An 18642-nucleotide genomic window follows, 5' to 3' on the forward strand; every position below is an offset into this window, starting at 1 on the left:
TAACTACAGACTGCAGAAGCACAGTTATTCTGCTGTCTGAAGTAAAGGGTATTATCTCCAACCGTTAATACCTGGGTATAACAGTAACTGGTGAAAAGACAGCCCTTCCTCTCTGATAATTTACATATACTGAAGAAAATAATTCTAGATCCTATATCATAGATGCATTATAATAACAGCTGTGAGCAACACGGAGTGAGGAAAAACATAAAATGAATCAAAAAAAAAAGAGAAGAAAAAAATATTGGGCTCCGAGCGCGTCTTCGCAAACCTCACTGGCCCTCAACATTCCGCATCGGCGTGTGCAGTCGGACGGCACTCAGCTCCGCACACCCGGGCAGAGATAGAGAGCCTTTATCTGCACCCGAAACCGGCCCACGGGCGGGAACCTCCGCTCTCTTTGGGGCGTCTCGCAGTGACGAGCCGTCCGGAGGCGCTGGGGGGTTTGTGTTTAAACCGAGCCGGCGGTTTGACAGGCGTGGGGCGGTGGGCGAGGGGGCGGGGGGCGGGGGGGGGGGGCTGGGGTATATACACATATGCGGCGTCATTTGTCAGGGCCGCCATTCAGGCCTCTCCTCTGTTCCCCTGCCAGGGCCTTTAATTGGCGGTTGGGGGGGAAATGCACCTTTATTTTGCCCTTTTCTCTCCCTCTCGCTCTTTCTCTCTGGCGCGCTTTTAAGTCGGCCAGGAGGGGCGGCTGTGAGGACGTCAGCGCGAGTGCCCGGCTTCTGAAGGGTTCGCTGCCTGGCATGACAAATGGCCCCGGCCCCGGGGCCGGCGCGTCTCACCGGGGGAAGTGCCCCTCCGCCGGGCCTTTGTGGCGACCCGTCTTGTCCGGGAGCACAAACGGCAGCGCCGAAATCACCGGGGCCCTGAATGGCAGTGGTGAAATGGCTGTGTACACAAGGTGAATGCTAAAGCCCTCAGCGCTGAATGGAGCTTTTAAATCCCGGCCCATTATCTACAGTCTGAAGAAAGGAAGGGGGGTGTGGGGGAGAAGCGGAGGGGGCTTGGATTTTGGGGAGTTGGGGGGCTGGGGGCTTCTTTGGAGAAAAAGAAAAAAATTTAGCAGTATTATTTAATGATTAATGAACTACACGGACGCTCGGGGACACTAGGTGAATTGATGAAACAGTTTGCGAGATTTACCGGTGGTTCACAAATGTCATTTAATTACTCAAAGGGGCTCAATGTGTGGCTGAAAGGGGATTTTGAGTGAAGTTTAAAAGATCTCCACGGTAGCCCCACTTTTTCTGGTTTTTTGTCCTTCTCCAGCCTTTGGCTGGTTGCCTCAGAAGGGGGAATTGTGAAGCGCGTGTCTATAGAATGGGGTGCACCCCTCCTCCCGGTTTTTTTGGGGTTTTTTTTTTCTTCCTGAAGGGAAACTGAATGCAACAGAATGTGCCAATCTGCCTTTGTTCCCGGGCTCTGAGAACTGAACACAACTGTTTCAAGAATTCCGGAGCAGCTCCCCGGCACTCCGGAATGGCCCATCGGCCGGGCCGCGCTGACGGACTTTAACTTCAGGAGCTCGGAACGCCGCTGCCCTCTTCTTTTTTTTTTTTTACACGGGCGCTATTTTCATGCGGGCGTCAAAATCATTTCGCTTCATTATCAAACTCTTTTAAGTGCATTCTGAGGAGGTGGGGAGAGAGAAGATGAAGGATTTTCCACTGTAACAAAAACAAACCCGGCCTTAATTGCGAAATTCCTCGGGACGAGATAATTAAAAAGTGTTTTTGCAGCTGCCGCGGAATTGTCAGCAGCTTTCACTCATTCAAGTGAAAGCTGGAAGTGTGGGGGGGGGATCAACCCATTCAGTAGCACAGTCCTTAACGAGGGCACCTATCATTTGGGGGGGGGTATGGCAGCCTCTTCAAACAAATGGCAGCCTCCTTCATTAATGCTTCTTCAGGTAGTGGCCTCTTAGTAACAAATGCTTGACAGCTTACGAATGAGCCCGTGAAGGGGGTGGGGGGATTGGGGGGGGGGGGCGATGGCCTCTGCACACTAGAGCGCTGATGAAACGCGCTGAGCCGCCGCAGGCCTCAGTGCCCGTGCCCGCTCCCCACATCCTGACCCTGCAGGTGAGAGGGGGCCTGCGTGTCTGTGAGGAGGAGGCTCTGGCTGAGGTGCAGCCCCATTGTTTCCATTGTTCCCCGTGGCAGAGTTCACTATCGCACTAATGCATTTTTTGGTCTGCTTTTTCCGGACCTCGTTGTGCGCCTGTGTGTATGTGAACCTATGCACACACACACACTCTCACGTGTGCATGCACGTGAACACACACACACACACACACACACACCACGCACACACACACACACACACACATCACCCCTACTAATGTGAAAGTCTGTTGAAGTGGCATTATGGAAGAACTACTCTCTCCAATCACAACCCTACTCCTGCCTCATTCCTCTTACAGCATAGCGCACAGAGTGTTGGATTAAAGTGCAGACGGAGAACCAGACTGTAACACGATCAAAAGAAAATGCGAAGCAAACGTTCCGTAACATTTACTCACGTAGCGCACCATTGCTGGGGGAGTGGCTTAAGATCAGTCAATCTTGGATTATACATAGGGATGCCCTGACCTGCAGACCGAAACCTGCTGTCTGTGAGCGATCCTACGGCCACATACACACCCGTCCCCCACAGGCTGTAGGCGAGTGGCTCACGTGGCAGTGCCGATGATGGCCATGGTGCCCAAACGGAGCATATTCTCCAGGACCGGTGTGGGGCATGGTACCCAAACGGAGCATGTTCTCCAGGACCGGTGTGGGGCATGGTACCCAAACGGAGCATGTTCTCCAGGACCGGTGTGGGGCAAGGCGCTGTGCCGACGGTATGGGGGGATCGTTCGGGAAGTGAAAGGTGCACCGTGGGATGTCTTCTACAGTCACCGCTCATTTATTAGTTAAAACATAAAGGAACAAGCGAGCGATGACTCCAAACGTCCCGCATTTAACATTCATTACATTGTCAAAGCTTGGCTTTGGACCAGCTAGCGTGGAGACACTGCCGTCAACTTCAGCGAACGGCCTCGTCAAACACATATCAGTGGGCTCGTAAAAGCAAAGCTGCTTTCACACAGGAGTGACTTGTTAACATGGCTGTGGCCATGCGGGGCTAAACGATGCTTTTCCGGGGAGCTGACCTTCGCAGCTTCATGCAGCCGTTTCTGTTAGCGTTGGGAAGCAGGACAATGTAAAATCACAGTTTCATTGTGTCGTGTTTTGATTGTGGTTTTTTTCGTCTGCTTCCACAGTCATCGCACTGTTCTTCCTGTTTGCTCAGCCTACATGGCACATTCAATAGGACTCCAATCAGTGTCAACATTTTTTGCTGTTTTTTTTTTCTTCTTTTTTTTGTATCTGCGGTACTTGTCCAAAAATTCCTGTTTTTCAAAATGAGATTGCAATCAGCTCGCACACGCGGGTCGCACACACAGAGTAATCAGGCACAGCGGCCTTCTCTGCTGCGTGTGGATCAGGAGAGGCATGCCGTGGAGTTCATTACTTAATAAAGCAGGGCTGCTGCTGTTTGATGTTTTTTTGTTTCCCACTGGTGTAGCTACGCATAAAAAACACACACACACTACGTCTCTGTTGTCTGAGGGAGAGACGCTGAAAAACGATAGGCCGACTCCGACTCCCTGTGTGTCCCCCACATGTGAGGCAATGCCTTTTCCTCTAATCTAGCGCAATCACAGTATTTCTTTCAAGATGGCCTTATCTGAAAGAAAGTGCAAAAACAAAATCCTGACAAATGTTTTCTTCCTTTTTGCCCTGAAAGAGAGCTCCTGGGTAAAAATAGATCTCACGTAGGCCCAAGGGGGGGGGGGTGGCCATAACGAGATTTATGCTAATGCCTTAATGTTGGCATTGAAAGATTATGGCGCCCCTGGGCCTTTCAGATGGTGCAGATTTGGTTGGTGTTCCTTTCAAAGAAAAGGCAGACGATCCTTGGAAATCAGAGCAAGAAGGTCTGCGAGTCATTTCCCCCATTTTAATCGACAATTAATTTGAGGCATTCAGTGTAAAACAAAGTAAAACCGCCCTTCAAAAAACGTGAAGCTCGCCTTCTCTGTGAAAAAAGTGTAAGAGCAAAAGTGACCCATTGTGAGATATTGTAGGACTGTAGATGACATTTTATTTGCTGGAGTTTCCCTTGTTACAGAGCAGGAAATAGCCAAATGTTCCTGGAGTGAGATTCTGTTATAAGTCCACTTCGAGCTCAGAGAAAGGCAGTTTGAGAGTCAGAGAATACCTGTTGAGTGGTAACACTGCACTTATGAGAAATTCTCTCCCGGAGCTACAACAAGCACTCTCCACAACACTGGAATTTCCACTCTACACTCACTTCTCCACACTCATCCTCCCTTTAAGACAACAGGAGGGTGGGGGGGGGGGGATGAGGATGGGAGAGGAGGGAAGGGGAGGGGAGGGGAGGGGGCAGTTTAACCTTCAGTGCCGGGCCTCATTGATGTGACCTGTCCTCACACGGTGTTAGGCGTAAACAGACGCAGAGATGTTAATCATCCACAGGAGAAGCCGGTGCGTTTATTGCCCCCCCGGCACAATGTTATCAGAGCCGAGGTGTGAGGGACTGGCGGCTAACCCCCCCCCCCACCCGTATAAACATGGCGCCCCGCCCGCCCAACGCCGCCAGCTCAAAGGCCGCCCTTTGCCTCCCGCCCCTCTCACAGGTAGCCGAGCGGAGAGGTCTGGTCGCTCATTAACGTCTAATGGGCCGCTCCTCGGCCCGGGACGTTTCTTACTCTTCCCCCGGGGGGCCGAGCGTCGCGCCTCTGGACCCTCTCAAAAGCGCCGCGCTCTTTGGCTTCCGCCGGTCGAGCTGCCGAAAAAGAGACGGGTGGGCGGAGTCGGGTCGGCGGTGTTTGGGGGGCCCCCCCTGGCACCGCGCCCCGGCGAAGTTTCGCGCGGTTTTCTGACTTTTCATTTCTCAGCCCTCGTGGTTTGTCCCACTCGCTGCGGACAGTCCTGCTGCCCCGCCCTCTGTGTCTCTCTCTCTCTGCACGCGTTCGTGCGTAAGATCTCCAGCCGTCATCAGGCTCAGAAAGCAGCGTCAGGGTGTGAATAATTACGCCGGGCTGTTCATGAGAGGAGAACAGAGAAAACCAGAACTGACAAGCGATGCTTCTGCTTTGATGCTCCAGAAGAGGGTAGAACCACTTTCCCTGGTTTAGTGCCCAGTAATCCGAAAAACGTTTCCAACTGGTTTGATGTTCACATACACGTTCACAGAATTTGCTGTTTCTTTCCGTAGTTGTCCTGGGATACGTAGCTACCTTAAAACACCTAGAAATTCTTAGAATGCCCAGAAAGAGCTATAAATGACATGGGCCTGGTCTCTGAATGATTTATGCCTGACCCCTGCTGAGCAAACATAAATGAAAAACCCGAGGATCTTTCCCAACACAGCGACGCTTGTGGAGCTGCTTTTACTCTACCAGGAAGTTAATGAAAAAAATGATGGTTAACAACGTCTTCCGTCCTCAGGTCAACTCATCCTTTATGCCGCGACGGTTAACTATTGACCTCTTTACTGTTGCGTTAATTATCAACCGCCCACAGAAATGAGCCGGCGTTCCTTTCCTCAGAGTCGAGCGGACCGCTGATTATTCTCGATAAAAAATGAGGCGCATCACTGTAATCTCAAATTAAACAGTGAAGCTCTTTTCACTCACTGTACTGCTGGCACCGTGCGGCCTTCTCCAAACTGAAGAACGATATCACGCGTCAAGTGTTAACCTGCTACGCAACAGCGAAATGAAAAAGATAACACGCCTTATAAAATGTGTGTGTGTGCAGATAAGCTATTGATACCTGGCGCCGCTGTATCGATACTCTATCGCAGGAGAAAGTGTGGCAGTACTACTCTGTATTGATTGTTCTTCCCCCACCCGTAGTGCTGCAGTAGCTGTCAGAGAGCTGTCTGTTTACTGTATAAATATAAAAGAGAGGGGCCAGGCCCGGCCCCTGCTGTTCTGGGACACGACACAGGCACGATCCCACTCTGCAGAATCTCTTACGGGTCAGATCAGTCAGGGAGGCTCAGCCTCTGCTGGGGCAGGAGGAATGGGGGGGGGGGGCTGGGGAAGCTAAGAGGGGTGGGGTGGGGTGGGGTGGGGGGAGTGCAAATCATCTCGGGGAGAAGCAGCTGTCCAGAGAAGGCCTTTTCACGTGTGAGGCACAAAGCCTGGGAGCTTATCCACAGGGCCGCTTTTAAATCTGCTCTCCGCCTCCCCTGGGAGTCCGCTTCAAGAGGCTTGATGTCTTTATTTTCTGAGCTTTAAATGTTTGCTCTGTCTTTCTCTCTCTCTCCTCTCTCTCTCTCTCCTTCTCCCTCTTCCTCTCTCACCCTCCTTGTTTCTCCCTCTCTCTTTTTCTTTCTTGTCATCCTTCTCTCTTTCTCTCTGTTGCTCCCCTTTCTCTCTCCCCCTCTCTCTCAAAGCGGGCCGTGCTCAGACGTTTTTAGGGAGATTCCCATAAGCGCTGGATGTGTCCGTCAGGCTGCCCCCCCCCCCCCCGTCACACGGCCCGATGCGGTGGGGAGGGGCTCAGACGTAAGACAGGCCCGTTCCCCTATCTGTGTCCTCTCTCTGCCGGGGGGGGGACACACAGCTATGCTGGGAATTCACTGCGCCCGCATCCTCCGCTCTGTCACCCGTGTTTGCTCTACGCACTAAAATAGCCTTTGATTGAAAACGCACACATGCGGCATGACATGAAGCAGGCTGCCTCGCCTCTCATTTCTGAAATGGTGGACCCCGTTCCCATAACACCAGGGGGTATGGGAAACAGACTAATGCTCTAACGCGCGCTGCTAAGCCGCTTCTCATTCGCGTTGCCGCTGCTGGCGCTTGGTGGCCTGTCTCTGTGCTGAAAGGTGACAAGCTTATCCACGCCGCGCGGTTGCGCGCACTTCGCCCCTGCGTCCGGCCCGCTGCACAGCTCAGCTCCCGTCGCCTGGGCGACCGCGCTAAACGAGCGAGCGGACGGAGCGCCGTGCCGGCGGCCTAATGGCTTCACCGGCCCAGTGACGCGCGGAGCGGGCCTCTGTTTGTGTCCAGTCTGCTACAGTCGCCGCCTGGCCCCGGGCCGAGAGCGGGCCGTCTGAAAAGGCCCTCAAAAGCACTCCCCCGAATCAGATCGGCCACCAGACACTGGGGAGCAGGCTTGGTTACACGGCGCTGAGGCTTCCATTCACAAACAGAATAAGATTAGCCAAACTGATTAAAAAAACAGCACACACACACACACACACACTGTATAAACTTTTTGTTATAGCATTCGCGTACACACACTCACTCCACGTACGCACACTGCGCACTGCACGCACGTCCCCTACCCGTGTAGCAGCTAAAGTTCTAAAGAGGACGGCCGGTTTCGCTGTAAAGGACGCCGCTCTCGAGGGCGAAGGAAACTGCCGGAAGCTTCTGGAACGCTCCGGCGGTTGCCCTCGGAAAGGACCGCGGCGCGTAGCGAGTCCCGGTGCCGCGCCAGAGAAAGAAAGAATTTCATTCATTCGGCCGCCGCGCTCCCTGCCCGTCTCAGACACAGCCGGGGCAGGTGGGTAAATAAACCCGTCCCCACGGCGCTGGCTGCCGTCGCAAACGCCAGTTTAAAAAAAAAAAGAAAAAAAAAACACTTGTGTGTGGAATTTAACCCCCGTGTCAGATTAAAAGCGTTCCGAGTGGAAACGTTCTGTACGCAGGGCTCAAAATGAGCCGTAGAATATGTGGCCTGACGGACTACATAGACAAACGGCCTGGTTTAGGTACGAGCGTGGAAATGCATTGAAGGGGTGCGCGTGTTTTTTTTTTTTTTTTGTAGCGATGGAAAACTTTTTTTTGTCTGGACTGACTTGTGAAAAGAATTTTTGTTCAGAATGGGAACATTAATTACAGTAGGGGTGCTTAAATTTTATAATCCAAACAAGAAAGGCGTATGTAAGTACGTATTGAAACACGGGGGCATATAATGAGCCAGAAGTAATGCATGATTCATAAATCAATTCCAAACTTAATCAAACTGCCCGCTTTGTTTATTTATTTTAGTCGTCTTTTCAAACTAGCTGTAAAGTGAGTAATTTATTGCACCATTAAGTTGGCAGCACGTTGCTGGAAATTTCTCACACTGAAAAGACGTACAGTATGCATTCAGTCAGTCATTTGTTATTCTTCTCCTGTGCACCACGCAGCACAGGGATTCAAATTATGTTTTCAGTTTGCTGGTATAATTCCATTACTGGATCAAAAAACTGTCAACAGTCTGCGGTAGAGAATAGATGTAAATGTGCAAGTCTTACACACACACACAAAACACATATATATAGGAATACAATTCTTTCTAGTAATTATTTTGAATAAATTGATAAATGGGTTCCCCACACAAATCCCACTTTAACAGTGATGGCTCTGAACAGAATATGTGCCCCTGTACTAGCTGCTTTACCGTACCTTTACTGTTATTTTTGGGCTGTTTGTGGGGGCGTGTTTATTGATTTATATGGGTGATTGTGTTCATTGTAGGGGTATTTGTGTTGATTGTGGAGGCGTTCGTGTTGTTTGTGCGGGTACTTGTATTTATTGTGAGGGCATTTGTGTTAATGGAAGGGATGTTTGTGTTGGTTGTATAAACATTTGGGCTGATTGTATCGGCATGTAATGTTGATTGTATAGACATTTGTGTTGATTGTACAGGCATTTGTGTCGATTGTACAGGCATGTGTGTCCATTATAGGGATGTGTGTTGATTGTACAGGCATGTGTGTTGATTATAGGGATGTGTGTTGATTATAGGGACGGAGTGTGGCACAGTGGGTAAGGAACTGCGCTTGTAACCGAAAGGTCGCAGGTTCGAATCCTGGGTAAGGACACTGCCGTTGTACCCTTGAGCAAGGTACTTAACCTGCATTGCTTCAGTATATATCCAGCTGTATAAATGGATACAATGTAAAGTGCTATGTAAAAAGTTGTGTAAGTCGCTCTGGATAAGAGCGTCTGCTAAATGCCTATAATGTAATGTAATGTAATGTGTTGATTGTACAGGCACGTGTGTTGATTATAGGGATGTGTGTTGATTATAGGGATGTGTGTTGATTGTACAGGCACGTGTGTTGATTATAGGGATGTGTGTTGATTATAGCGGTGTGTGTGTTGATTGTACAGGCACGTGTGTTGATTATAGCGATGTGTGTTGATTGTACAGGCACGTGTGTTGATTATAGCGGTGTGTGTGTTGACTGTAGCGGTGTTTGTGTTGATTATAGCGGTGTGTGTGTTGACTGTAGTGGTGTTTGTGTTGATTACAGCGGTGTGTGTGTTGACTGTAGCGGTGTTTGTGTTGATTATAGCGGTGTGTGTGTTGACTGTAGGGGTGTTTGTGTTCCTCAGCACTGGCTGTGTAGCCTTACTGGAGTAACGGCACACTTATCAGCGGCTGGCCGGCCGCCACCGGTCCCCACCGCCGCAGCCAGGCTGTGGCCCAATAAGGCCCAGCGCCCCCCCACCCCCCCCCTCTCTGTGTGCGCTGAACCGGGCCGCCTGGCTCCCTGGCTGTGCCGGCGCGTGGGGGGGTGTGGGGGGGTGGTGTGGGGGTTTACGTGCCAGATGTTGCAATGCAGAAAGAAAGCAAAAGGGCCAGCAGGTGCAGACTGCCCTTCTGCGGGGACAAAGAGAAACCCGATGCACGCTCTGGGCGCTTTGTTGTCCCGGGCGGAGCGCGGGCGCTGGAGCCGTGTCACAGGAGCGCCCAGCGGCTCGGCTGAGACTCGTGTGCCACTGAGCCCAGGTCCGCGCAGCGGGGTCCGCTTTCATCCTCATTACTGTCGCAAAAAAATATCTCGGCGGTGGCGAGGGGACGAGCAGCGGTGCGTAATGGGCGTTTGGAGCGCGTGACCCTCATAGTCGCGTCGTGTTGTTCGCTGAGGACGTCTCCCAAAAAACCGCAGGGCGCGTTCCGCCCCCCCCCCCCCCGTCGCTGTGTGCGTCTCACTGCCCCGTCTCCGGCCCCTCTCTCTGTTTACGCCCCTGCGTTGGCTTTTCTTTTTTAAAGCAGGTGAAGCACCTGACTGCGTCTCCCTTCCTCGCCCATTGTGCGTCTGACAGACAGCGAGGCTCCATCCGGCTGGCGGACTATTCACAAGGACCCCAAAGAAAAGCAGACAATATTGATAGGTATCGCCGCGGCCCCGAACCAGACAGCGAGAGCTACCAGGCAACAAACCCCCCTTTGTTTTGTTTGCTGCTCTTTGTTTGGGCTTTCTCCGTGTGGGGGCGGCGGTGTCTTCCGCGGTGCCTTCGCCGCGCTGGCGGGTTCGGGGAGAGAGCGGGAGCGGGAGCGGGCCGCCGTGCCTTTGATGGAGCGGCCGGGGCGCTCCGTGTGAAACGGCCCTCCTCACCGCCAACGCGAGCTGCCGCTAGGAGAACACTGGCAGGGATACACTAGACCCTTGGGAAAGACACTGAAGAACTGTGGAATTAGTGCACCCCCCCCCCACCCCCCCTTTTAGCGCATTAAATGTAATCACCTTAAACGCGGCCCTGTGCGGAATTTGATTGGCCTGGGCCCGGGCTCGCCCGCCCCGCCCCGCCCGCTCCTTTCCTGAGAGGAAGCGCAGCGAGGAGCCCCCGGTCTGCGGCGGGATTGGCGCGCGGGTCGCATTACCCGCCCCGGTATTTAATGTGATTGGGGCCTTTTTTCGGGGCGGGGGGGTAAACAATAAAGGAAGAAGGCAAACTACTGAAATTTGTCGCTCCACCATCTGATAATCACAACTGAGAAGTACAGCCCTGACTCACTTAGCTAGATTGGGTATGTTATCGTTCCTTATTTAATTTCTCTGTTCTTATTTAACCTGTCATGCACCTGCTTCCACTGCGTTAAACCAATAAACGGTGTGAATTATGACCGGCTAATTGACTGTCAGCTACCTTTTTTTAGCGACGGGACGTGGAGATTGCAGGATAATTGAGTGGGTGCGAATTTGCGCGGTGGAGACTTGAGTTCCGTTCCTTTCGCGCACATTTTATTAACTGGGTCATGTGAGCCTTTCCCCTGCTGTCGGGAGACACAAAAGGCCTTGAACGCATTCCAAGCCAAATGAGTAATGCAATTTTAAAAACTACACTCTGGCCGTCGCCTGAAGGAGGTTCAGAACAAATACACAAAGCAGCCATTTGTGATCTTTCAAACCGTCAAGATAATTAGATAAAGTGGAAACACAACCGTTGATGTTTAAAAGTAAACTGCGCCATGTCAGGAAGCACTGAAGGCTGCAGGTAGGCCTGTGAGGATGGGCTTCGTTTAGCTGTCGTCCAGTATAAATAACGAAGGTTTTTGTGTTTACGCCAGAGGAGCGTCAGTGCGCCTTGCTTGTGAAGTTAATAGTTTGGTAAGGACTATGTCATGGTGAAGAACAGGCTCTCTGGATACAAGTATCTGGGAAATCTGCATCTCAAAGGCACAAAAGCAATCATGTCCAATGTGGCTGAGATAGCGATGCAGACTGGGTGGGGATGGGTGGGGGGCACTTTTTAAAATGCAAATAAAATATATGTATTCGATGTCAGGTTTGCAAGCGAGAGTGATTACAAAATGTTGGGTGCGTGTCTGTGTGTGTGTCTGTGTGTGTGTGTGGCGCTGCTAGCCCTGCCACTAGCTGGAAGGGTCAAAGAGCAGCGAGTAGCGGCACACACACACACACACACACACACACACACACACACACACACGCACACATCATCCCTGCGTTCCCTCCAAATGGGGACCAAACCCCTGACGTGACCCGCCCTCATATTTACTTTATTATCTGCATCTGACACCTCTCTGGGGCCAGCGTGACCCCGCCCCCTCCCCCCTCGCGCACACGCCCTCTCGCCGGCGCAGCTGATTGGAGCTTGGGGAAATCGTTTGGGTGGGGGGTGGGGAGGGGGAGTACGGTTTCAATGAGATGGTGGCTGGTCACCGGGGGCAGGGCGAGGGGGCCGCGGCTTCCCTCCTCCTCCGCTGCCTTATCCGGAAACGCGGCTTTCGCCATGTGTGGAATGAACAGCTGGACAGCGCAGTTGTGGCGTGTCGTGTTAACGCTCTCTCTCTCCCCCCCACCCCCCCTCTGCTCTCTCACCCCCCCCACCCCCCACAGCGACCTCAGCATGAACAACCTCACCCTCCTGCCCGCCAGCGCCCTCTCCAACCTCCACTTCCTGGAAGAGCTGTGAGTATGAGCGCCGCCCCCTGCGGGGCGGTCTGTGTAACTGCCGCCGTCCTCGGCCTCTCTCTGCTTCTGTACGTCAGCTGTGAGCCGGCTTACAGGAAAAGGGGCGGGGGCCCGGGGCCGGGGGGGGGGCGGGGGGGATTGTCACTGCTGGTGCTCCAGCCTCGGGTGAGACCTGAAAACCGACGGCAACCAGTAACCCAGAACCCCCCCCCCAGTGGGGCCGTAGCGCAGTGGCCAGACGCGCTGACGCGGTGGGCAGGGAGCCAGACGCAGTAAAAATGTTAAAATTAGACCTGGTTTCCTTCATTCTGTGCCTGCGTCTTGTGGGAGCCGTAGAATGAAAGGCAGGATATGAAAGTGGGGCTTGTCGGCCGGCACTGTGCTGGATGCGGGGGGGGAGTAGGGGGGAAAGGGGGGGGGTCTCTAATCAAAGCCTGCAGGGGATGGGTAGAGACAGGGATTGAGGAGGTGACAGATAGAGAGAAAGGCGGGAGGGGATGGTTTATATTTGCACTGCTTCTCGCAGCCTGTGCGTTAGCATGTGATAACTCTGGGCCCTGCTCCAGGTACAGTTCTGCACGCGCTCGCCGTGGCTCAGACTCTCTGTCACTGTCTATTACCGGGAGATACTGTCCGTACTGTAGGGCTTTCACGCCTCACTGTCACATCTCTACAGCTCTGGGTCACTCCGCTGCTCTCGTCAGACGTGTCGGCCTGCGCTGGGGGGGGGGGGCCTGTCCTCCTGCGGGGGCCCGCGCTGGTTAATTCCAGGCTGTGAGAAACCCCCCCGCTGCGGTCGCTAACTCCTTAATGCCAGAGTCGCAGACAGAAACCTTACATTCCTGCTCCCAAACTATGTAAATAATGTGGAGCGGGCGAGCGGGCGGGCGAAGCGCATGTTTATGGCCGGCCCGCGCGCGTAATGAATGGAAAAGAACACTGCTATTTATTTCTCTTTCCCCCGGCGTGCCTGGGACGCTTTAGCCCCGCTCGGCCAGAGAGGGCCGGGCAGGAGTAAACACCATGGCGACTGTTGCCAGGCAGCTGTTGGAAGGCCGCGGCCCGGCTGCGTCGAACGTGGCGAGTCCTGCGGAACGGGACAGCGGGGCATTCTGGTCCCCGTTCGGGGGGGGGGGGGGGGCGTACATAAGGCCCGGCCCGGGACCCCTGACATTACGCCGAGCGGGAGCGCGAGGCCCGCGAGGCATGGCGAGGTGAGGAATATTCGGTTTCCCTCCAAGGCGCGGGGAACGCTCGTTTTTCCGGCAGCTGAAGTGGGGCCGGGCTCCTGCGCCTTCCTCCTCCTTTTAACGGGACGCGGGTCTCAGACGCGACGGCCAAAACCCCTCAAAACGGACTGCGCCAGGGCTGCTGGGAAACGAGCGGTGAATGATCAGCAGGTTGCTGCTCAGGCTCCCCACGGGACAGAGCAGGTGAGAGTCAGTGAAGAGCTGAGGGCCTAATGCACTGTTTCAAAGGCACTGCTCTTTCTTAAAGGAACCACACAGACGCACACCCCGACCCTCAATTTTTTTACAACCTGCAGCATTTAAAAAGTTTCAGGTGCTGAACTTAGGGGCGCGCGGTTCCCCATATGGAACAGCTTTAACGAAGTTACTCTCCACAGTCGCCCCACTAATTACATGATTTAATAACCTCCTTTATTTACTCATTTCCAAAGGAATAAAGAAGGAAAAAAACTTAAATATCGTCCCGGTGCTAAGTCCGTACAGATACAACTGGGGATGATCTCACATGGTGGCCATTTTCACCTGACGGCTGACATCACTGCTGTGACATCATTCTGCAGCCAAAACCCCTTTCATATGGGTGAAGTCAGATCCCCTTTCACTCCGCCAGTGTGCGCAATGCCAGCTGAGTTACATCAACGTCTGTTTACCAAATGTACATTTACACATAGTGCATGCTTTCAAGAGACGTCTTTCAAGAGACGTCCACATGCGAAGCATCACGTCTACGAGTCTAAAAGGCCAAATTTGTATCATACGTGGAAACAAGTGCGCCCAAGCGTGTGTGTGTGTGTGTGAGATCCCGTCCATCACAGTACTGCAGAACTGCATAATCGTTTTTTTTTATTACTGTACTTATTTTCCTCTGTCCAGAGTGGGAGTCGGGAAGCTGTCATTTCTTACCCACAGTAAAACAAACCTGGTCGGCTCTTTAAGACACGCTTCTTGGAAAGGGTCTGCGTTAATAGTTTTGGAGCACAATTGTTACTCTAGCTCTTACAGAGTCCCCAGACAGAGCAGCCTGTCAAGGTCAATGGTGGGAGGCCCCGTGCGAAAAAAAAGGCGGGAAAATAAGAAGCCGCCATTTGCCATATGTGTGGCTGTGAAGGCCTGTGCTGATAGGCTGTCCCCATCAGCGCTCAGTACTGTGTCCCCTGCCCATAGACACTCAGAGCTTCACCCTGACTGTCCCAACCGCTCGCCCTTCCCTGCCCAGTTCCCCAAAGCGCTGAGTGAAGGAGGCCCCGGGTCAGCAGCCCCCCCCCCCTTGCAGTGCGGTGATATTCGGCGCGGAGGTGTCACAAACGGCACTCCTCCGGCAGAGCGGTGCGGGACGCTGGGGCTTGTTTGCGGGTCGGTGACCTCCCCCTGTCCCCTTTCTCGCCACCGTGCAGAATTTAGCGGCAAACGGCCCTCCTCACTGGCCCATTCTCTCAGGGGTCTGTCCCGTGGGGGGGCTGAGGGTGAGGAGAGGGAGAGACGGTCTGCTCTGTGCCGTCTACCCGCTCAGCGCTGTACCTCTCAGACCTGATTCACTCACTGGCTGCGTTTTAGCCTCACACGTGCAATGAAACTCATTCGAGGTTTTAGGTGCAGCAGTTGAGGGTTTGGTAGTGTGCCATCTTGCACCTTCCCCCCCCGCACCTTGTCCAGCCCAGCGCGCTTCCAGCCCTGCACTCCAGCACGTTGCTGCGAGCACGTCTACGCTAACTCTAATGCTAACGTCTTCACCAGCTTTCTCGAAAAATGATTACTTCAGGTTCAGCATGTCAACGTGAACACTCCTTGTGGGCAAACAAACTTCCCTCCTAAGTTTTCTCATGTAACAGTGAATTTTGCTATAACCATTTGTGTGTTTTTTCTTTCTCCCCCTGACGTTTAAGGTCTTTCGCCGGGCAATATTTAATGAGCATTTGTATTTAAAGCTATTCAGTGGAAAGGTACTGTGATTGGGTCCATGAAATCTAACGTCAGAACATTTGCACGTGTTCTGTAATCTATGAATTAGAAGTTGTTTACTCACTATCCATATGTACATATTGATATGTGAATGGATAAGGGTACTTTTACAATGTATTACATCATTTATTTAGTGACAGCCCTATTTACACTTCTGGTGACCGTGCTACCCCATGTGTACAACTGGATATTTACTGATTAAATACTGGATAACTCAGCAGTGCCTATCAGGGATTTATATTAAAATTTTATTTTTATTAATGTTATATATTACACATGTTCCATGTATGCAATATAACAGGAATGCCAATGAAAGCTGGACTGGGAGAAAGCTGTTCAGTCTTGTCATCTGCTGGCACCTTTTGACAAAGGTCCATGTTTGCTTCTCCTCCCAGGTAAATGAACTCCATGTGACAAAATATGTCTTCTTCTTCTTCTTCTTCTTCTTCCCTGTGCAGGCGTCTTGCAGGAAATGACCTGACCCACGTCCCCAAAGGGGCCTTCTCCGGCCTCTTCAACCTCAAAGTGCTGTAAGTGTGTCCGCCATCGTTCCACGCCGCTCCCCTTCTTATTCCGCCCCGGTGCTCAGTCCCGGCGGTGGGGGCGATGAGGGCGCTTTCCTTCACGTTTTTAAAAGGTGCCTTTCTGGGGTCGCGGGCCTCGCCGTCTCCAAAGCTCTCGGACGGAGATCAGACGGTCGAAAGAGAGCTGCGGCTCCGGAAACAAACGCGCCGCCCGTCTTTGCCCAAATTGGTGTTAAACGGGGGGGGGGGGTTAATCTCTGGGAAACTTTGGGAAAGCAGAATTACCACTTGTGGGAAATGACTGAAGGGGTTCTTTACAGCTGCTGATAATGGGGCTGTGGGCAAAGGGCAGGAGCTGTCCTTGTGCGGCGCTGGGTGACCTTAAACAGCGTGCAGGAGTGCAGGCCGCGTCAGTGCCAGGCTGCGGGACCCCGCGTGTTTGTTCGCTGAGTGCTATGATTGTGCTAAGTGGACATGCTCAAGGACAGCGGCGCATTGATAGAGATTTGCCAGGCCAGGTTTTCGGAGTGTTTAGACATGTATTGAGAACACAGGTGAACCCCCCCCCCCCACCCCTCCCCATTCACCTACAGTACAAACAGCCAACATTCAGGCCAGAGAGCTGGATTTAATCAAAGGAGCAAATCCAAACACAGTCGAGGAACTCAACTCTTTTTTTTTTTTTGCACACAAAAAATTTTGAGGTGTGATACAGGGTTTCTGACTGTCGTTTCCTTTCATTCTATTCGATTTTAAACTTTTAAATCTCAACTGGGTCACATTGATGCTTCTGGATCCAATCAGATCACTCGGCTCCTGCCCTCCAGTCTGAGTGCAAGGTGTCTACTCAAGTGTATTATGGCTCCATAGATCAATTTGACAGGATAAATAGTAGAAATTGGCTAGCGGTGAGACTCTTCCATGAAATGGCTGAGAAATTTGGTTAAGGTGAAAGAATATGGATAAACAGTTTGTTTTGGGGCCTCCATGTTTTACTAAAGCAGCCTCTTTGCTATGGAGAGGGGAGCGTAATGGCTTACAGTCCTACACCGGGTTCAGACTTAGGTACACATGTTAGGACTACAGGCATGCTTTCATTTATCACCCCCCCATGCAGAAACATCTGGCTTTCCAGTACAGCACTCATTAAAAGTGAATAAAAACCTGTTTGTGATGAACGGAACAAACGTTGCAGAAACTGCGCTGCGTAAAACTAAACTCCCTGTGAAATGACAGACAATGTGCAGCCACGAGGCCATTGAGCAATTCTGAGGGCTATGCCGTTTGTCACAATAATTCGGCTATTCATGTGGAAGGGATTGGCACACATCCTGCTACCCCCCCCCCCGTACAGGACTCCTCCTCCTAGTTTTTATCATCCCTCCTTTTCATTTTTTTAAAATTGTTTTCCAGAGAGAACTTTGCTCCCTTTGGTTTGTGAGTGACAGAGGATGTGGCGAGTTAGGACCCACCTCATCTTTCTGTCACAAACTCAGGGCTCAGGTCAACATTAAAATGGGGGGGTGGGGGGGGCATACTGTTGAAACCCAATGCATTTTTAGGGTCTCTCGTGATTAGATTACTCACTCCATCCCACTGTCCTCAACACACTGCTGTCAGGAAGGGTTTTTACTCCACATCCGGGCGCTGTGCTCAGCTGTAAAATGTGCAGCATCAACACGCGCACGACAGCCTACACGAGGCCCGCGGCCTGCTTATTCATGTTCACCATTAGGTCTGGAACACATCAGTTTCAACATCCACATTCCACCCTGTTGCGTTGTCTTCGCTAGACTTCCTCAGTTCACCTTGATTTCATTAAACGAATGCATGGTGTTTACTGCAGGGTCCACTTCAGGTCAGCACACATACGAGAAAATGCTTGACTCGCAAAGAAAAAGGGGGAAAATGCTTTAGATTTACACTTTAGAGACTAATAAAATATTTTCCCCCATTTCCTTTGTAATTCCCTGCAGTGTGCATTAAGAATGTTCCTGGCTCTTCTGACAGTGCTGTGTGTTTTAATGTGCAGTGTCTGAGGTAGATTCCCCTCATGGGCAGAGGCATTCTCACTGCTTTACGAGGGAGTCCCAGGGGCAGACGCTGAAGCAGGAATAACGGACGACCGGATTGTTTAAAGAACAAAACCCTAAAGAGGGGCTGAAGGACTCAAAAGTACAATTAGCGGGGGGACAGAAGGAAGCTCTGGCATAATGAGAGTGACGCAGGGGGTCGGGGAATTCCACTGATGTGTCTCCATACATTAACCCCCCGCCCTGCGTCTGACTCAGCCGGCCCTCACACGCCGTGAAGCAACCGCACTGACGCGGGCGCGGGAGAGAGAAGAGCAGGGCCCGCGCGCCTCTCTCTCCTCCCTCTCCCTCTCTCTCTCTCCCTCTCTGTGTCTCACACACACTCTCCCTCTCTCTCTCTCTCACACACTCTCTCTCTCTCAGTCTCTGTTTCTCTCTCTCCCTCTCTCTCTCACACACTCTCTCTCTCTCTGTCTCTCTCTCTCGCTCTCCCTCTCTCTCTCACACACTCTCTCCCCCCCTCACTCTCTCACACTCACTCTCTCTCTCTCACACACTCTCTCTCCCTCTATGTCCCTCTCTCCTTCCTTCCCTCTGTGGCTGTACTGTGGTCAAAATGAGCCTGTA

General features: G+C 52.1%; 1 protein-coding gene across 1 annotated transcript in view; it reads left to right on the forward strand.

Annotated features, from left to right (window-relative positions):
- LOC135246009 (leucine-rich repeat-containing G-protein coupled receptor 5-like) overlaps nucleotides 1-18642 on the forward strand; it is a 55602-nt gene that overhangs the window by 13768 nt on the left and 23192 nt on the right. The window contains exons 2-3 of the mRNA XM_064319498.1: nucleotides 12175-12246; nucleotides 15917-15988. Coding sequence (XP_064175568.1) covers nucleotides 12175-12246; nucleotides 15917-15988 — 144 coding nt within the window. The remainder of the gene's footprint in view (nucleotides 1-12174; nucleotides 12247-15916; nucleotides 15989-18642) is intronic.

This window comes from Anguilla rostrata, chromosome 19 (genome assembly GCF_018555375.3).
Source record: "Anguilla rostrata isolate EN2019 chromosome 19, ASM1855537v3, whole genome shotgun sequence".
Taxonomy (NCBI): domain Eukaryota; kingdom Metazoa; phylum Chordata; class Actinopteri; order Anguilliformes; family Anguillidae; genus Anguilla; species Anguilla rostrata.